A 19,276-nucleotide genomic window follows, 5' to 3' on the forward strand; every position below is an offset into this window, starting at 1 on the left:
GTTAAAAGGGAAGTCATATATCACACAATTTAATAGCGAAAGATTTAACTATTTTAAATGTATATAGAAATACAGTCACACTTTGAATTTAGAACAGCGTTGATGTTTCTTGGAATACTGTCATACAAGTCCTGATCTAGGTGTGGTGGCACACTGCACCATTTCCTCAAGAAGAAATCATCGCAATCTACTGCTTTTTCTTGCTTTACAACTTCCCATTATTGTGCCAAGATGTTTAGAGTTGGTAATTAAGGAAGCCGTGGAACGCGTCTGTCTTACACAAAACCACCATTGCGTTTGTTAAGTATCATATATGGAGGCATTTTCACAGTGGATTATGGAAACATTCAGGATGTTAATTAAATATGAATTTTATAATTGTACACTTAAAGATTAATTTATTTTAGAATTATAACTTTTTCATTAGTCAGCGATAGATTTGTAAAACCTATGGTATCCACGCGTATGCATCCTTGGTTTTTAAGCTGGATGCCAGCAGTTAAATTATAACCAGCTGTCTGAGGTTCATGTAGTTATGTAGAGACTGGATCACAGAGGTGCCAATTCAATTTTGAGTTAAATTCTGCAATTGTAGCAGGATGCAGTGTCCATTCCTCTCTGTCAGTGAGCTACATACAATCTACCAAAAATGTTCTTATTTGAGGATACAGCTTCTACATGAGCAGCATTTGCTTGTCATTATATATGCAACTGTTAACCTACCTTGATACACACAAACTAATTTTGTCAAGTTGAGACAAATGCACTAGCAATATAGGTGAGGACAATGGATGTCTCCGGAACACTGTATTATGTTCCTTTGAAAATTCACATAACTGTACAACATTTAAAAAAAAAAAAAAAAAGAAGAACTGCTTTTAAACAACATTTATTAATGTGTTTTTACCTGTGCAGTGCTAAACATATTTTTAAGTGAAGTTCAGGTTATTTTGTCCGACCTCTCCATGTCAGAGAAGACGTTACAGAACATTACATGGGCAACACAAGTTGTAAAACCCAGACAGGAGGAAGTAAAGCCGACAGACCCAGTAATACAGTTGAACCTTTTAAATGACAAATTTGCATGTACACAAGGAAACACAGAAGTCAAGACATACTCTAACTTCCTATACATTATTTTCTGCGTAGTATAAAACTATTTATACATTTTCACACTGTGGGAAAAGTTCTTGATTAGCAGTGTGGATGTGTCCCTTAAGCACATATTTAAGTAGCATTTCAGGTTTAACAAGCTAGAATAATTGAGAAAAAAAATGGTTACTGACATGTACCAAAATAAACAGCTGGGGTACATGCTTAAGAGCTCAGATATGTACTAAATAGCTAGTTCTATTCAAAAGGTAATTAGAATTTTTAAGGAAATGATGTAAAATATATATATGAAAAAAATCAGTTTTGCTATCTAAAGAATACCTTACCTGCAGTAAGCTAAAAGCAATTTAAGGAAATAGTCAGGTCCAGGAAATGCCTTTGAAATCCTCCTGCCCTCACCCCATTATACTACTGAGGTACTTAGTGGGTTAAGTAGTGCAGAAAAAGTTAAAGGGACACTTCAGACCTCTTGAGCACTTTAACGTGATGAAGTGCTTTACGTGTGAAGAGTGTGTCCTCTATTTTCATTTTATACAAAGTGTACATTTTAATAGAAATTGGCACATTTATAAATTTAACTTTGATCCAGCCCCTGGCTGTCAATTTGACAACAGGTCCGGTCCTCAGTGGAGCTAAACTCAAGAGTCGGACAATTGCCAAGACTTCTCATTGAGCTGCATTGGCAGGTCAGTGATTGGACAGCTACTGAAAGTCTGGGCGGGGTTAGAAGGGAAGGGCTTTCAAGGCCTTCAGAGTACAGTCAAGATATCTGCAGATTTTGCAAGCTGTTTTTATATATGTGCCCTATAGAAGAATGATCAAGTAAGGCATGCTTTCATATAGGTATATCTACTAAACAGTGAATTATACTTTTTTATTCAGGCAGTGGCGTGTCCCTTTAAGGGAAAAAAACAAAAACTTTGCAGCATTTTAGCATCAAAGATGACATCATAGTCTACTGAACCTTTGAAACCACACTTGAGCACTAAAATAAATGCCATATATGTGCTTTAGCCTGTGTCCTTTTCCCCACATAGTGTCATACAAGCCCACATTGCCCATTGTGATCTGAATTGATTTGCATTTTAATAGATAAATAAATAAAGACAGCCTAACACAAAGATAACCTTTAACTTACTAGGGGTTGTGCAAAAACTCAGATTTGACAGATCCTCATTTTTTACTTGCCCAAAATGGTGCTGTAAACCCAACCTGGTGTGTCAAAACATAATTAATTTGTTTTATGGGAACCCTTGCTCTTTAAGGCTCACTCCAACCACCATGACCACTGCTGCTCTTTGAAGTGGTCATGGTGTTTGGAGTCTGGATGTGCAGCACACGTGACGTGACGTAGGCAAATCTGGAACTGCCTACTGTCAATTCTGTGCATAAATTCTGTGCCTAGCTTTTCCCTTGTAGACTCTATTCCTTCCTTCACTCTCCCTCACCCACATGGATGAAAGCCCTCCCGCCTCCCAGTTCCATCTGTTATTTTGTTCAATTGCTACCTCCCTCTCCCCTTGTTTCCATTTCAGAGTTAAACACACCTCCAGTGGCTGTATCCTGACAGGTACTAGAGTAGCTTCCCTGTGAGAAGCAAGGACCAATCAAATGATACTTGTAGAGCAGCATTTGACTTTCGCAGCATGGTGATTTACCATGAATGCACACTAGCATCCCTATTCTTCCATAATCTTGATGATCTCACCCAGGGAGGTAAAGTGGCGAGGGAAGAAAAGTAGATAACTTACTTTTTAAACTTGGGGATGGAGAAGGGGGGGACGGGGACATCAACATAGTTACAGAAAATCCATAGCGTTAGAAATACATGTTTGTACATTGCTCCTTCAAAATACACAATAAAACTTCACAGTTGCTACAAGCGCGTTTAAAGAGAACCTTGGGGGCGCCATAACAACTTCATAAAAATGAGGTCCCTGGCGCTGACTTACCTTTAGAGTTTAAACAATTCACGAACAGTTTAACATCAAAGTCGCCCTGCCAACGCCGTTTATCCCTGCCCACTCTAATATCCACTTTCCGAAAATTTTCAAAAACGGACGCCACAATCTGCAGCGGGTAAGGGTGCCTCTGATTGGCTTAGAGGGGTGACCTGATCCTCTAAGCCAATCACAAAATGCTTTGAGAAATTCAAATAAGTACAAATCAGTGATTTGGTACAAATACCACAGAACAATCTTTACTGCACCTTTAATAACAGAAGACACGTGAGGATATTCACTAAAGTGAGAATTTAACGTGAATTTAAATTCAAGGACAAAAATGCTGAAATGAAAACAGAACTGTATTTGTAAATTTCTCGAATTCTGCTATCTTGACCTAGATTTTGAAATTCACTCTGAATTTCCGGCAATTGTCACTTTAGAAGATAACGCTGTAAATGCTTATAGTTCTATTTTCACTTAAGATGTGGCCTGAAGCTGCTAGCGCCAGACATAACCTATAAACTGTGAAAAAGTCAGGGGAATGCACCTCAAGAGTACATGCAATTATTTAATAAATAAAATAATAAAATAAAAAACCTTTTCAATTAAGTAATTTAAAACTAACTTTTGCTTCAATTAAAAAAACTATTGTTATTTTAAAACTGCACTATTACCTTAACACAAGTACAAATAGGATCCAAATGCAATCACACACATAACTGGCATTTCTGAATGAAAATTGATTTTTATTCAGGTGCTGGCAAATATATTGGCAGAAAAAGTATGCATAGTACATGTACAAAATATTAAGTACGAGATTACAGACTAAATAATCAAAAAGCTGCGGAACATGTTTTGCAACGAAGAGATGGGCTTTCAGCAGCGGTTTGTACCAGGCAAGAGGCTTGTACTAAGATCTGTGGGTTAGAGGCAGAGCTGGAAACCAGTTGCTAAGTAGTGGTTAGCAGCTTCCATAAAGAGTAATTGGAGTTTTTAGTTGCTACTTGGCGACTGGCTTTTAGTAGCAGCAACAGCAGCTGGAAACGCAGTATTGCTACTGGTGAAATTATACAATTCGTGAACAGTCGCTACTTGCTAACCATAGAATTGGAGAAGAGCCTTAAGTAGGGTAACTGATACCGATTACATTCATCTTCTCTTCCTTCGCTCCACTTTTTAAAAGTTAAATTTTACCTTATTGCACGGTCTCAATACGTACCAGCAATCTTGATCATTAAAGGGACACTATAGTCACCTGAATAACTTCAGCTTAATGAGGTTGTTCAGGTGAGAACTATAGCTCCCTGCACCCTTTCTCATGTAAACACTGTATAACATGAGAAAATACAGTGTTTACATTGAAAGCTAGGAACACCTCCAGTTGCAGTCACTCAGAGTGAACCAGAGGGACTTCGGAGTTGATGGAGGCATAATATGCCTCCATTCACTCAGATCTGCTGTCAGCAGAGCACAGGGCAGCACTGTGCACAGCATCCTGTGATTCAGTGTCTCCTCCCTCTGCATGCAGACACTGAACCTCATTGATTCAATTCATCTCTATGAGCAAATGCTGATTGGCCAGGGCTGTGTTTGAATCATGCTGGCTCTGCCCCTGATCTGCCTCTTTGTCAGTCTCAGCCAATCCCATGGGGAATCACTGTTATTGGATCAGGCTACCACATGCCAGCAGACTGCTTGTTTTTCTGAGTCCAACAGCATGCAGATTTACAGCTTCAGGCTTGAATACAGTAAGATTTTTACTATATTTATGGAGGCATGAGGGGACCGGGGGGGCTAGATGGTGGTGTTAACACTATAGGGTCAGGAATACATGTTTGTGTTCCTGACTCTATAGTGATCCTTTAAATACAGCCTTGCATATAACAATGTAACCTGCTGTTAACCAGGACGATTTACTGTAAACACTTCTCTACTTAAACTGTATCCACTTTGCAAATATTAAACCAGTTACAATTCCCCCTGAAATGTTCTTGTTAACACTATTTGTTGCACTACATATTGTTAACACTATTCTTATGTTTCCTTTTTTCAAAGATGTAGATCTACTTACATATTTGTAAAACCAAAATTATTCCTGGAAAAAAAAATGCTTCTTTAAAAAAATTAAAATGAATCAAAGCTTGAATCAAACCTCTCCAATAAACTTTCTTTTATACTCCTGAAATAATAAATAAAAATACTACTTGAAATTTATTTTTTTTCGTAAAATGCAGTTAACTCTTTGTATAATTATACACCACTCTCTCAACAGACTGTCAGCTCTTTTGCCCTCAGCAAATGTTATTCCTGTATGTCCAACTTGTCCCGCTGAATTGTGTATTTCTTTACCTATTGTTTGACAGCAGTGGTTGTAGTAAGTAGCCTCACAGATGATATCTGCAGCCAGTCAATTAATCAGAGCAACGTTAACAAATCAATGGCCCCCAACTTCACCGTGATAAAGTTTAAATCGTGTAGTACAGGATTACAATTATATTTATAAACTGAGCAACAGTATGCAAATTCCTTCAAAATGCATCGCTAAACATTGATATTCATTTTATGGTTATTGACTTCCTTGGCTTTTATGTCAGTTGTAAAGACTATAAATATAGTGGATTCACCAAGCATTTTACAAGACGTAGAGTGCAAGCACATACAAGGAATGGTCAGATGCATGTTTCTGCCATGTCAATTTACAGCAATCACATAACTAAGAGATTTGCAATAACGAGTATTGTTTAGGTCTGGCTAGTAGCAGAGAACTTAAAATCTTGAGATCTGATGGATATAGATTGCACTTGATAAGGCAACTATTTTATCTGCATACAGACTTGCTATTGGACACACAAACATTCTTTTGAAATGGCTATGCAAAACACTGATGTAATTTGAAAAGAAAATTCTCTTATTTGAACTGGGAACAACAATCATAATTAAGCAATTTGGCACTCTACCTGAAGTTGAGAATTCATAGCCATGAATTCTTGTTGTTTTCTCATGTTTTCATCCACAGCTCTTGAAAAAAAGGACCCCATATCTATCTAAACAAAATACAAGCAGCCACAGTTAAAACACACACTATTTGTTGTTGTACAGAAAAGTCTCATGTGTCCCTACGCACAATGAGTTAACCTAGAATGTATGACACCGTGAGAAACATAAGCCAAGTATACACAGCACCTTGGAATTATAGCTGCGCCTAGGACACAAAGTCTTACATTGATAAAACCCTACAGAATTCTTTCAAATCAACACCCTGCATATCCAGCAATGCACAGCAGAGGGCAGCAGTGGACCTGAGCATAGATGGAGATGTCAGTTTACAAATTACAAACATAAAATAATTAAGTCACTTATTAAGGTATATTGTAAGCTATTTGCAGTCATTCAATCATTCTATGAATTATGTTGACCAATAAACTGTACAAGTAGATACAAACAAGCTGATGAAATATATCACAGTGAGATGGTGTCAGATCACTCTTGGCATCAAAACTCAAGAGAGGGATACAGTGCTTATGGCTCTTGGCCTGTTCTATTAAACTAAATTCAATCACAATTTTGAAATGTAGCAGGAGGTCCAACTTTATAAAATAACTAATTTTATTATTTTAAAGTTTAAGATTCTTGAAAGTGTCTTGCTTTCTATGGACTAAAAATCCCCATTTAAAGGGACACAAGGTGGATTTATCATCCTTTTAATGAGATTTCTTTACCTTTACAGGTCCCGGTTTTGCAGATATTCCTATAGATCAGGTACTGCTCTTTAACGATTAGCTCGCCTGTGTAAGACGAATATGTACATGCACTATTCTATCATTAAATGGAGCGGTCACGAGTTTGGAAACAACACAATTACATAAAACAACTATAACTTAAGTTCCCCTTTTTTAATGTGAAGCTCTCATTTCTATTTTAAAGCAGCTCTGTCAACAAAAATGTATGTATAAGCATTTCATAAAAAGAATATTCATATACACATACAATATACTGAAACACCCTGCCTAATATCGTGTAGGTCCCCCTTGTTGCGCCAAAACAGCTGAATTTTCAATGCATGGACGCCACAAGACCTCTGAAAGTATCCTGTGGAATCAAACACCAAGACATAAGCAGCAGATCTTTTAAGAGTTCTGTACATTGTTAGGTGGGGCCTCTATAAATCAGATTTGTTGTTCCAGCACATCTCAAAAGACGCTCAATGAGATTAAGAGCTAGGGAATTTGGGGGCCAAGGCAACAACTTGAACTCTTTGTCAGGTTTTTCAAACCATTATAGAACTTTTTTGCAGTTTGACAGGGTGCTGAAAGAGGCCACTGCCACCAGGGAACATCATTGCCATGAAGGAGCATACGTGGTCTACAAAAATATCTAGGTAGGTGGTACGTATCAAAGCAGCCTCCATATGAATACCAGGGCCCAAGGTTTCCCAGCAGAACTTTGCCCAGAGCAGAACACTGTCTCCATCGACCTGCCTTCTTCCCATAGCACATCCTGTTTTCATCTCTTCCCCAGGTAAACAATGCACACTCACCCAGCCATCAACATGATCTAAAAGAAAACGTGATCCATCAGATCTGGCAACCGTCTTCCATTGCGCCATGGCCCAGTTCTGATACTCAGGTATTTTCGGTGGACAGGTATAATTGGCACTCTGACCTGTCTGCGGCTATGCACCAAAATGCGATGCTCTGTGTATTCTGACACATTTCCATCATGTCCAGCATTACGTTTTTCAGCAATGTGAGCTACAGTAGTTCTTCTGTGCCATCAGACCAGACAGGATAGTCTTTGCACCCCACATGCATCAATGAGCCTTGGGTGCCCATGATCCTGACGTTCGTTCACCAGTTGTCCTTCCTTGCACAACTTTTGGTAGGGCCTAATCCCTGCATACCAGGAACACCCCATAAGACTTGCTGATTTAGAGATGCTCTGACTGTCATTTAGTCATCACTACTTGGCACTTATCAAAGTCACTCAGATCTTTCCTGCTTCCAACAGATGAAATGTGTCAAAAACTGATGGTTCACTTGCTTCCTACCCCTTATATCCCACCCTTGACAGGTGCCTTGGTAATTATATAATCACTTCACCTGTCAGTGGTTTTAGTATTATGGCTGATGAGTATTTATATATTTATTTAACAAGGTATTTACACTGTTCTCACAGGGACTGTTGGGAAGTATAGCTTATAGAAAGCTAGTGTCATGGAGTAACACTTCCGGGTTCGGCACTCAGCGGTGAGGAGCCAGACCCCGCCCTCTCTGACACAGCTCTGACGGTATTTAGGGAGACTGGGCCAGAGAAAGGGTGCTTGGTGATTGATTGTGTGAGCTAACGTGTGAGCTGCCTCCACGAGACCGCGGGCTCCACAGACTCAGCTACTGGGAGCTACTTCCACCAGACTTACCTCTCCACAAGCTCAGCCAAGCTGTTCCAGCCTTTGAGCAAATGCAAGGATTGCTGCATGCCATAAAGGATTACTGGGGAACGGATACTTTGCTACTTTACAAGTGGACCCTATCTCTGAACTATTGGAGGACTACCCATATTAACCTTAAGTATATCTTTCAGCTATTTGTCTGCAATATCATTTATTAATGAACTAATGTTTGCTTACTCAAATCTTCATTGCTACAAGTTTCTAATCTCATGAAGGACAACTCCCATCATGCTTATTCACTATCAACTGTTCTTGCTTTGCAATTATATTCAGTGCTTTAAGTTACTAATCTCATGAAGGACAACTCCCATCATGTTTATTCACTATGAACTGTTCTTGCTTTGCAAATATCCTTAGCTACTTGATTATTGTTCCTATTGAAGATTATTCTCATGAACTAATGTTACTTAATGCATCTCTGAAGAAATACTTAATAATGAACTTTGTGTTGTAGATTACTTGCACTTCTTCTTTAGTGGATTATTGCCTAAATGCAATTCATTTAAGTTTAACACTTATTAAAACTTCAGTTGAATCAAGTTACCAGTGATTCTCTCTTTTATTAAAGCTACAGTATTGATACTTAAGGATTCTCCATTTCTTCACTATTGTAATTAGGGAGATTACAAGCTGCAGTTGAGTTCCAATCCAAATCACCTCTTGTAGCGTAACAGCTTGAAGAGAACCCGGGGGAGGGCGGGGAGGAGCTTGCCTGCCGAGAAAAGCAGACGTGCCTGCTAGGAGCTCCTAAGCCTGAGGCTAAGATTTGGGTTCTTACACCCGACCACCCGAGAGTACCAGCTGAGGACAGCGATAATCCTGATCAGGAGGCGATGCTACATTGGGGGATACCAGATGTGAGACCCTCAGTGGCTGAATCGACCACATCGTGGCCTGCGGCCTACACAGGTGGGAGCCGAGGAGAGGCAGCCGTTCTCCCATTTCTCTGGCTGAAGAAGGGGCACTCTTGCATTGCCTCCCCCCCCCCCCTCTGTGGACCGGTGGGGGATATCCCGGTCCCTGCCGAGCTGGAAAACCGCAGCCCTGGACAAAGCAATGGTAGCGGGGACACTCTCAGGCAGAAAAGAAGCAGCGACACCCAAGATGGCGGATGCGCCTAACTCCACAACACGCGGCAAGCAAACACTGCAATCAGAGGCAGCAGGCCCTAACACTGAAGCGACAGACAAGATCGAGGATCGAGATCTTTAACAAATTCTGGGCACAGCTATCACATAGAGCATAGCAAACGGCATCCATGCAAAAACTACCGACGGGCGAACGTAAAAGCAGCAAGACGAGGTGCGGGAAGGTGTCCCACGCTAATACAAAGAGCAGATACTACTCACCCGAGAGGAGAGCGAAGAGGGCCCTAATCGGCAAGCACAAAAAAACACAGAGGAGGGTTGCACCATACACACAACAGCTCAAACCGAGAGCAAGCAAGGTCCTACCTGGCACACCCAATAGGGCCGCACACAGAGGTCCGAGATCAGCACACAGCCTCTCCTGCGCCTGAGTGCCACAAATCTACCAGACAAGAAAGCAGCCTGTCTCCGCTGGCCCACCTGTGGGATCGGATGAAAGACCACCCTGAAGATCACACCACTGCCGGGACATTTGTTCACCACAGGGCGCTACAGTACCCAGCAGCTAAGTAAAAGAGACACTGATGAGTATTATTTACCGATAACTCTTGACTTGCACACAACACAACCCCTTGTCTTCCCGGTTTAAACCGGCACCATCTATTCACATACTCCTAAAGGTGCACCTCTCTATCGGCCGGCTGGCTCGAAAAGGGACTCAAATCTGGGGGAACCCAGAGTTCTTTAGCACAGTGTATGCATGTCATGATTGCATGTCATGATTGGATTTATACAGTGGCCGTATTACAAAAATTAATGTGTGACTCAAATCTATAAATGCATAGAACTGTATGCCTAGCCTTGATATAATACTCCTACCCAGATTAGCACGTACCTAGGCATAGACGAGTGACTTAGGGTTAGGGACCACGATGGAATTAATATAGCAAGCAATGTGTTCCAGCAGCACTTGTTCATTGGCAGACAGAGTACCTACCAGCACAACACCTAGCTAAGGTATATAGCAAAGCTATAAAGCGCACATAGTCTTAATATCCATTATATAAACATAAATGTGCAAGCCATGTTTTTCATGTCCTTTGTCACTCCTCTGTCTACCCCTTCGTGCCACACAGGCTAAGCCAGAATCTGCTGACGAAAAGCTGCTTTTCTTATTCCTAAGTCTAGATGTAACACAGGGCACAGCTGTACTCACCTATCTATACTATTGAAGCAAAGTATAATTATTCACCTTGTTATAATTTACCTGTCATTCACCACGTCTTGTTTAAGCGTTTTTCTTTAATCTCGGTGCAAAATCGTTCGACGTGAATGTACTGCATGATTTACTCTTTACCTAAAAATGTGCTAAAACCTAAATGTCATAATTGTGTAACGTTGTCATATCACCAATCTTGCATATGCTACAGTGGCATTGTGCACTCAAGCACACAAAAATAAAGAATTAAAAAAAAAAAAAAAGAAGAGAACCCTTGCACAGTAATTAAGGGTTTACGACATGTTCATGCCTTACATGTATGCTGAAAGTTGAGAAAGCAGGAGATGAAAATATGGTTTAAGCAATTTTAGAAATGGATTGGGCAGGAAGTCCCTTACAATGTGACAATAGTTGTCATGTACACCATGTTCTCCTGGACACCACTTCTTCATGCTGATGGGCAGCACACATACAAGTGCCCCCATTCACACGTTCTTGTGACAACTCCTAAGGGATCCCCTTAATTTATGTATTTAAAGAAGAAAAAAAAAATCTAAATTTAGAGTGGTGAAAAAAAAAAAGTAAAATAAAAATCTTTAATGGTGGAAACAGTGACAGAAACATTGATAAATCTGTTACTTCATAGGCCACTTGGTGTGTTTTCAGAAATGACTGTTAGGGCACAAAGGAAGAACCAGGCAAACTATGACATTTTTAAAGTGACACTGTAATCCCCCCTGAAAAATTAATATTTCATAAAAATAGAAGCTTTAAGAAATCAGAAATAACTGTACGACTGTGTTGCAATTTCACTTAAATTCCAACCCAATCAAGCGCTATACTAAGAAAGTAAATTGACACTTCTAGACACTGGGTGGAGCTACTGCGGTCTAGAAGTGTCAATCCCCCAAACCGTAACTAGTGATGGCTGCAGGAAATTGGCTTTATCTACAGAGGATCCCACAGTCCTCAATGCTGTATGTCGGACGTTAGTTCCTGCGGAAGCACCAGGAGCTGAAGAGGACACGTTGGGGGAAGAAGGTGTCGTCCTTTAGGGTCAGGTTCAGGTAAGAACCTGCCCCTCCCCTGGTCCCAAAGGGACTATGCTACAGTCAGTGGGCTTTGCAAATTCTGCAAAGTCCCAGACAGTGACAGTGCCACTTAAATTGGGTAAATAAATTGGGTTAAAAAAAAAGGAAATCACCCAAAAAATTATAAAACTGTGTGCATCACAGTGATAAGTCTCCCCTCTATGTCTTTCTAGAATTCCCTGTCTAAACTATGTTGGTGTCATGTGATAGGATTTTCCTTCTCACTCTTGGTTTGGTTGATGCACCAACATGATGGTAGGAGTCTGCCACCATGTTGCGTCAAGAAATCAGCCTTTTTTTTTTCTCTTCAATTCTTTATTAATTAGTTCGGAGATCTAGTGGTACAGAAATAAAAGACAATGAAGTAGTGAATCACAGTGATACTTATACCAATACATTGGATTAAGTTGGCAATGCTGTTTCTTGTACAGACTATATAAGATAACGTTAACTTGTGCCATCAGTTACACATCCAGCCTAATTGCAATCATAGTGTCTTAGCTAACTGAAGTGGTAGCAAAGTAAAACATCGTCCACTTGCTTTACCTCAAACTTTTTTTGTGTGTGTGTTATTATCCAAATGGTAACAGACAGCTGCACTGCCAGCACAGTACAGTGTGGCGCGATAACAAACAGTAATGGAAGAGCATATACAATTAAGAAATCAGCCTTAAGGTTGGTGGTACTAGAGTTGCATTTCCAAGTCATGAGTCCCCTGTCCACCAACATTATTCATACCCGACAACCCCTTCTTGCCAGGGGGGATGAATTTAGAGAAGACATTACCAAAACATTTTTTAAAGGAAAACTATAATGTCAAGAATACAAACATGTATTCTTGACATTATAGTTCTAATAGCGATATTTAGGCTCCCGGCCATCCTGTCAAAAGAGTAAAAGGTTTGTTTACTCACCTTTCTTCCAGCATATTGTGCAGCACTGAATATATATTATAAATTGGGGAAAAATAAAAAAATATTTATGAAAAAAAAAAAAAGTGGCTGCTACAAAAGACCGGAAATACCCCCACTTGGAATACCTTGGGTTATCTACATTTGAAAATGGTATGCCATGATGTGGTTATTTCACATTCCTGGGTTACCATTTGGTCTCAAAAGGCAACAAAGACCCTGCAAACTGAATTGGGCAGGCCCTCTATAGACCCTGTACCTTTCCAAAAAAAAACATAAAACCTGTACATGGGGCGTATTGTTATACTTGGGAGACTTCGCTGAACACAAATATGAGTGTTCTAAATCAGTAAAACTAATGACAATGAAATCACCAGTAAAAGTGCAGTTTTTGTGTAAAAAATAAAAATAAAAAAATGCAAAAAACAAACGAATGCTAATTTTGGCTACTACAAAATACTGGACATACCCCATTTTGAATATCGTGGGTTGTCTACTTTTACAAATGGTATGCCATGATGGGGTTAATTTTCATTCCTGGGCTGCTATACGGTCTCAAAGGCAACATAGACCCAGCAAACCAATCTGGCATTTATCAATGTGCATGGAAAAGAGGAAAGCCCTACATTGGACCCCTTTAAGTTTGCAAAAACCCATAAAACCTGTACATTGGGGGCACTGTTGTACTCGGGAGATTTTGCTGAACACATATTGGGGTGTTCTTTGTCAGTAACACATAACAGGAACTGAGAATCCATGCCTAAAGTTGTAACGAAGATATACCCCAACACGCAGGATTCAGCTAAACAGAAGACAACACAGAGGGAAGATACGTCTACCGGACCTTAGAGTGGCCGAACTCGACGTATATAGGAGAAGTACAGAGTCAGGAACGATCCGAGGTCAAAGGGCACAAAGAGACAACGAAAACTAGGACTAGCCGGGGTCTGGTACACAGTAAACGGCAAGCCGGCAAACAAAACAGATAAGGATAAAAAGATAACGTAGTCAGAAAACAAAGCCAAGGTCATGTACGAAGTAACACAACTGAACACAACAAGTGCTAAAGGGAACTGAAACAGAAACCACGATAGGGCAAGGAACCAAGGGAAAAAGGTGAGTTTAAATAGCTAAACGTAACAAATAAAGAAGTAGGGATGGGTTCTTTATTTGTTACATTATTGTTTTTGGTGTTGTAAGAGGGCACACTTTTTGGTAGGTTTGCTGTCTTTGTTCTTTAGTGGTTGGGGTATCTTTATTGCCTTAAATAGCTAAACAACTATTTTGATTGGTGCCTGTCATCTCCACGCCCCCAAAAGGTAAGTGTATGGGGAGTGTGGCATGATAGGGACCAATGGGAGGCCTTTTCCAATTTAGGCTCCCACTGTCCCTTTAAGAGCGCACCCGAGACCCGCGGCGCGCTCTTATAGTCAGGTGGGACACGTGACCGCTTCTCGCGATCACTGCCCGCCTTCCTGTTCCTGCCTTCGGATGAGCCGCGCGCGGCTCGTGCAGCAGCAGGACCGCGCGCGGCTGGAACAGAGGACCCCGGCCGGCCCCTGGAAAGGGTAAGTACCGCTACAAAAGTACAATGTGAGAGAAAAATAACAAAAAAAAAAACGACTACCCAAAACGTTGACAAAGACTGGTGGTAGAATTGGTGCATGGATAGTGTTAAAATACCACCATTTGAAATACCCTAGGGTGTCTAGTTTTTAAAAATATATGGTTTGATGGGGGTAAATTACATTGACCGGCTTCAAAAATGTCCCAAATAGGACATGGGTGCATGATGAGCAGCTGTGAAAATTCCAAGTTGAAAACTGGAGTGCGCACTCTTCAAATAAGTTATTTTCACCCCTTAAGGACCAAACTTCTGGAATAAAAGGGAATCATGACATGTCACACATGTCATGTGTCCTTAACCCCCAGAGAACCCAACACACCTATAAATGGGAGGGAATCACTGTACTAAGGAGATGTTTCTGAACACATATTGGGGTGTTCTTTGGCAGTAACCCTTAAAGTTCTCCGTACATGTATTCTTAAATTGCTATGTGTGTCAAAAAATAAAATCGAATTTTTTAAAAACATTTTTTTAAATTTGGCATAGATTGGTGGTAAAATGGTTTCATGAAAAGAGTCAGAATACCTTAGGGTTACTTCTTTTAAAAAAAATATATACATGTGAAGGGTTATTCAGGGATTCCTGACAAATTTCAGGGTTACAATGTAACTTTTGAGGGAAAAAATGGTTGTGAAATAGCAAAGTGCTACTTGTACTTACCTTTCTCCACAATAAGATCTCGCTTTAAAAACGCCAAATTAAAAACCATGGTATATATCTATGGCGTGTATTGGGAAGACCTATACTTTGGAATTATCCATCTTTCGTGTTTTCAATGTCTGTTGCTCACTTTGAAAATGTCAATCTTAAAGCAGATATATCAATGTTTGACTTGAACTATAATAGTACTGAGACTGTTAGGTACCGGTTTGTTTTTGTATATTTAAAAAGCTAATAAATATAAAAAAAAAAATATGATATGATGAAAATAATGGTATTTTTAAAAAGACCATTTAATGGCGAGAAAAACTGTATATAATATGTGTGGGTACAGTAAATGAGTAAGAGTAAAATTACAGCTAAACACAAACACCACAGAAATGTAAAAAGAGCCCTGGTCCTTAACGGTAAGAACATTTTAAAATGGTCTGGTCACTAAGGGGCTAAAGGAAAATACAAAGCACCATAACCTCTACAGCTATAACTCTAGCTCCCTCCCATAATACTTCAAACCATTTTAGGCAGTTTGACAACTCACCTGGGTCCTCCGGGGAGTCCACAGCCGCAGCTGACTTCCATGTTTGACTTGATGTCCAAAGCTCTGCCTTTTGTCAACTTGTGATTTTACCATAACACTAAGTAGTCCCTACTTTGTCTTATATCTTTTCAGTGTCGCACAGTCCTCCGCTTGGCAAAAAGTAGTGCTAATGCCGTCAAGGTTGTCAGTTCCCCCAGCTGTTACTAGTAAATAATAAGGTATTATTTTTTTCATCACTTTAAAATATCTACAGAGGCTTAGAAGATGTCGGTGCACCAGGGTACAGCATCGGTAAGTGTAACTCACTTGCACTGCACTCCAAGGTTAGCGTACACCAATGAAAAAAATGTTTTGTTTTTTTTAATTGTTATGTCGATATTTGGATTGCTCCAAAACAGAAATTTTCCACCAAACTCACCGATATTTTCTTTTCCCGGATATATGCCATGGCAGCATTACGTATGGGTATAGCTCTTCCCCTTCTCAATTGGACAGGAACCACCTCCTAATTAAATTAAAGAGACTTCCTCCCCTGTCCCTTCAGTCTTAGTACATACAAAGCCACGAACAACAACAAAAATTAGAAAAGGTGGGACCGTAGTGCTGCCATGGCATATATCCGGGAAAAGAAAATATCAGTGAGTTTGGTGGAAATTTTCTGTTTTCCCTGGATATATCCATGTCAGCACTATGTATTTATTTATTTTATTTATTTATTATTGCCATTTATATAGCGCCAACAGATTCCGTAGCGCTTTACAATATTATGAGAGGGGATGTATGAGTTATACCCAAGCCGAAAGGTACAAGGGAGGGGTAAATAAAAAACAGCCAAAAAACGTCAATGCAAATCAAAACTCTTTATTTACAAATTAACTATGAGGCAGCGGAGAGGACACTTATACCAAATTCAGTGGTAGAGGATCGAACTATGTCCAGCTGATAGTGATGAATAAATGTGTTAAAGGAGGAACATGTTGCTGCTGAACAAATGTTGTCCAGAGAAATGTTGGCTGCAGCTGCCCATGAATGCCTCGCTTCGGAGTGCGTTCCACGATAGGCCGAAAACCTGGAAAGGCCGAAACCGGAAGTGCCGGAAAGGGAACGCGCACCATTGGCGTCCGTTCCAATTTGCGTTTCAAAACTGAAACGTGAAAACAGCAGGTCACCTATCCGAAATGAATCTAAAGGGAGATAAATAAACAAAGAAAAAACCCCGGTCAGGCAGGCATTTGCCAGGAACTGCCACTTGCTTCACCAGGAGACTGGTGAGTCAGGATCCATCCAGGAAATGGAAAAGCCAAGAAGCCCAAAAATTATGCAGCAGGTAGGTGTACCCTTTTTTGGGAATCATCACCACAATGGGTCTGGCAGATCCAGCTGCTACCTATAGGGTCACTGCAGCATAGCTCCCCGGTCGCTGAGGGGAGAATCCTATAGGAGGGGGTCGCCCTTGGTGAGGCGCAGTGTCCTGAGGCTTCCATGGGGAGAGAGGCTGAACTCCCAATGGGATATGGGTACACTTAGACCAGACTAGGTCCATGCGAAGTGGACAGAAAAAAAGACTGAAGGGACAGGGGAGGAAGTCTCTTTTTATTAATTAGGAGGTGGTTCCTGTCCAATTGAGAAGGGGAAGAGCTTTACCCATACGTAGTGCTGCCATGGATATATCCGGGGAAATAGAGATCTGACTCCCATTCTGAAGAAATTTCCACGCTTCTTACAAAACTAGAAAGCAGTCGATGGACACTATGTAACTATACACCATTGTCATTTTACCTAATAAAAATTACAAAAAGAAAGGGAAATTGTAAGCACCATAACCACAACCATGCTTATAGTACCCAGAGTCCCTATGTCTACCCCATGGTAAACTGACAAACTGTTTACAAGTGGTTAGACACTTACCCAACCAAAACATGCAACTGTAGGAGTTTTAACTCAGACTTTAGCATCAGTGCAACATGGAACCGTTCATAGATGGCTTGACATCTTACTGTGGGGCAGCGCCAGAAGACGCTGGGCATCATAACCACTGCAAGGCACTTTAATAGTTATTGTGCTTAAATAATCCCTTCCATGCAATCTACATAAAAACTGCACCCCCAAGTTTCCAGGCATTATTCACCCCATAATAATACTCCAATTACAAAGAATAAAACCTAACAGCATGGTGTACCAGCTGATAACAGGAATATGCCATTATCTGAACCTCCAGCAACTACACGTGAGTTTATTTTACCAATTGATTTATGTTCAGGCCATAACATTAAATTAGAATACACTTTATCAGCAACTAAGCACAGGTCTCCCACTCCACTTCACACAGCAGCATGTTGTTCTGTACTGTGTGTGTATTGCACAATACTGTGTATTAATGGAACCAGGTGAATTAAGAAATGCATGTTAGCGAGTTCGAAATTTACCGTCTAGCTCGATCTCAGGCTGTGCTTTTCCTGTCACAGGTGTCACAAGTGCTGGGCTGGCTGGAGGGGGTGGGGGACAAAGGTCAGAATTGGGGTAGTCAATGACACAAGAACTGTTAACCCCTCCTCTGCTGAAAAACTAGAGTAAAACCTATAAATGCCGGAAAGAGACACCGAGCTAAGCGACCGGCATACAAGAGGTTACCAGTAGGCGTCGCTGTAAGGAAGGGCGTGTAAATGTGTTATAGGAATAACGTGTACATTACTGAGTGAGTAATACTATTACCAGCACCATCTCCTGGCCACACAGTGAATCCTGTATCCACCCATTGTAAGGGAATTGGTGCCTGTTTCATGGAAAAGCAAAAGGTTCTCATACAGAAAATGAAACAAAACAAGAGACAACCTCATAAGGAGAGTCTGTGCGTGTGTAATCAATCATTGTGAGTATGGGAAATAGCGTGTGGACATGTTGGAATGTTCGTAAAATAATGCTGGTATTGACTCAGATTATTTACCACTCTTCATCCCAGGGACAACTTACAAGAAATTGGATGTATTTCATTTTACTTCCTTTTCAGTGTGGTACATTGTCACATGGACGATTTACATATTGGTCTTTACTTGTAATACTGGGATTCATACAAAGAAAAACACTGTCAAAATTGACAACAAATATTTGCTAGGGTTTTCACTAAAGTGAGAATTCAAAGTGAATTTCCAATTAAGGGGTTAAAGACTAAACCAGCAAAACTGAAAGCATAGCTGAATTCGAGAATGTTTGCATTTCGGTAATTTTTACCTTAAATTTAAAATTCTTTTTGAGTTCTCTTTAGTAAATAACCCTGATAGATTTCAAAATGAATCTGAATAATAATAGTCCTTCCCACTTACCAGAATCATGCCAGTGGCTCAACATGTATGCCAAGTTTTGACTGCTGGGAGAACATGAGAACCGTACAGGCAGTTTCTCTCTCTCTCTCTCTCTCTCTCTCTCTCTCTCTCTCTCTCTCTCTCTCTCTCTCTCTCTCTCTCTCTCTCTCGTGCATGCACTGTAGCTGCTAGTAATGTTATATCTCTAATGAGTGTTTCACGCTTTTCCTGAAGTATAAAGGAATGGAACAATAGATGTCGTGACGGACTGCCTGGCACCCCGACTGGGTGCCTCCGCCAATCGCTGCTTCCTAGCTGTCGCCGAGTACCATAAG

General features: G+C 40.4%; 1 protein-coding gene across 3 annotated transcripts in view; it reads right to left on the minus strand.

Annotated features, from left to right (window-relative positions):
* Positions 1 to 19,017, minus strand: part of PLGRKT (plasminogen receptor with a C-terminal lysine) — a 77,346-nt gene extending 58,329 nt beyond the window's left edge. Inside the window, exons 1-2 of one of the 3 annotated variants that reach the window (XM_063455106.1) lie at positions 18,959 to 19,017; positions 6,017 to 6,099 (exon numbers count right to left, since the gene is read on the minus strand). In XM_063455106.1, the coding sequence (XP_063311176.1) occupies positions 6,017 to 6,099; positions 18,959 to 18,971 (96 nt within the window). In that variant the 5' untranslated portion in view covers positions 18,972 to 19,017. Of the gene's footprint in view, positions 1 to 6,016; positions 6,104 to 18,068; positions 18,257 to 18,958 lie in introns of those variants that run through there. The other 2 variants (XM_063455108.1, XM_063455107.1) reach the window with 2 other exon arrangements.
* Between the last annotated feature and the right edge of the window lie 259 nt (positions 19,018 to 19,276).

This window comes from Pelobates fuscus, chromosome 5 (assembly GCF_036172605.1).
Source record: "Pelobates fuscus isolate aPelFus1 chromosome 5, aPelFus1.pri, whole genome shotgun sequence".
NCBI classification, from domain to species: domain Eukaryota; kingdom Metazoa; phylum Chordata; class Amphibia; order Anura; family Pelobatidae; genus Pelobates; species Pelobates fuscus.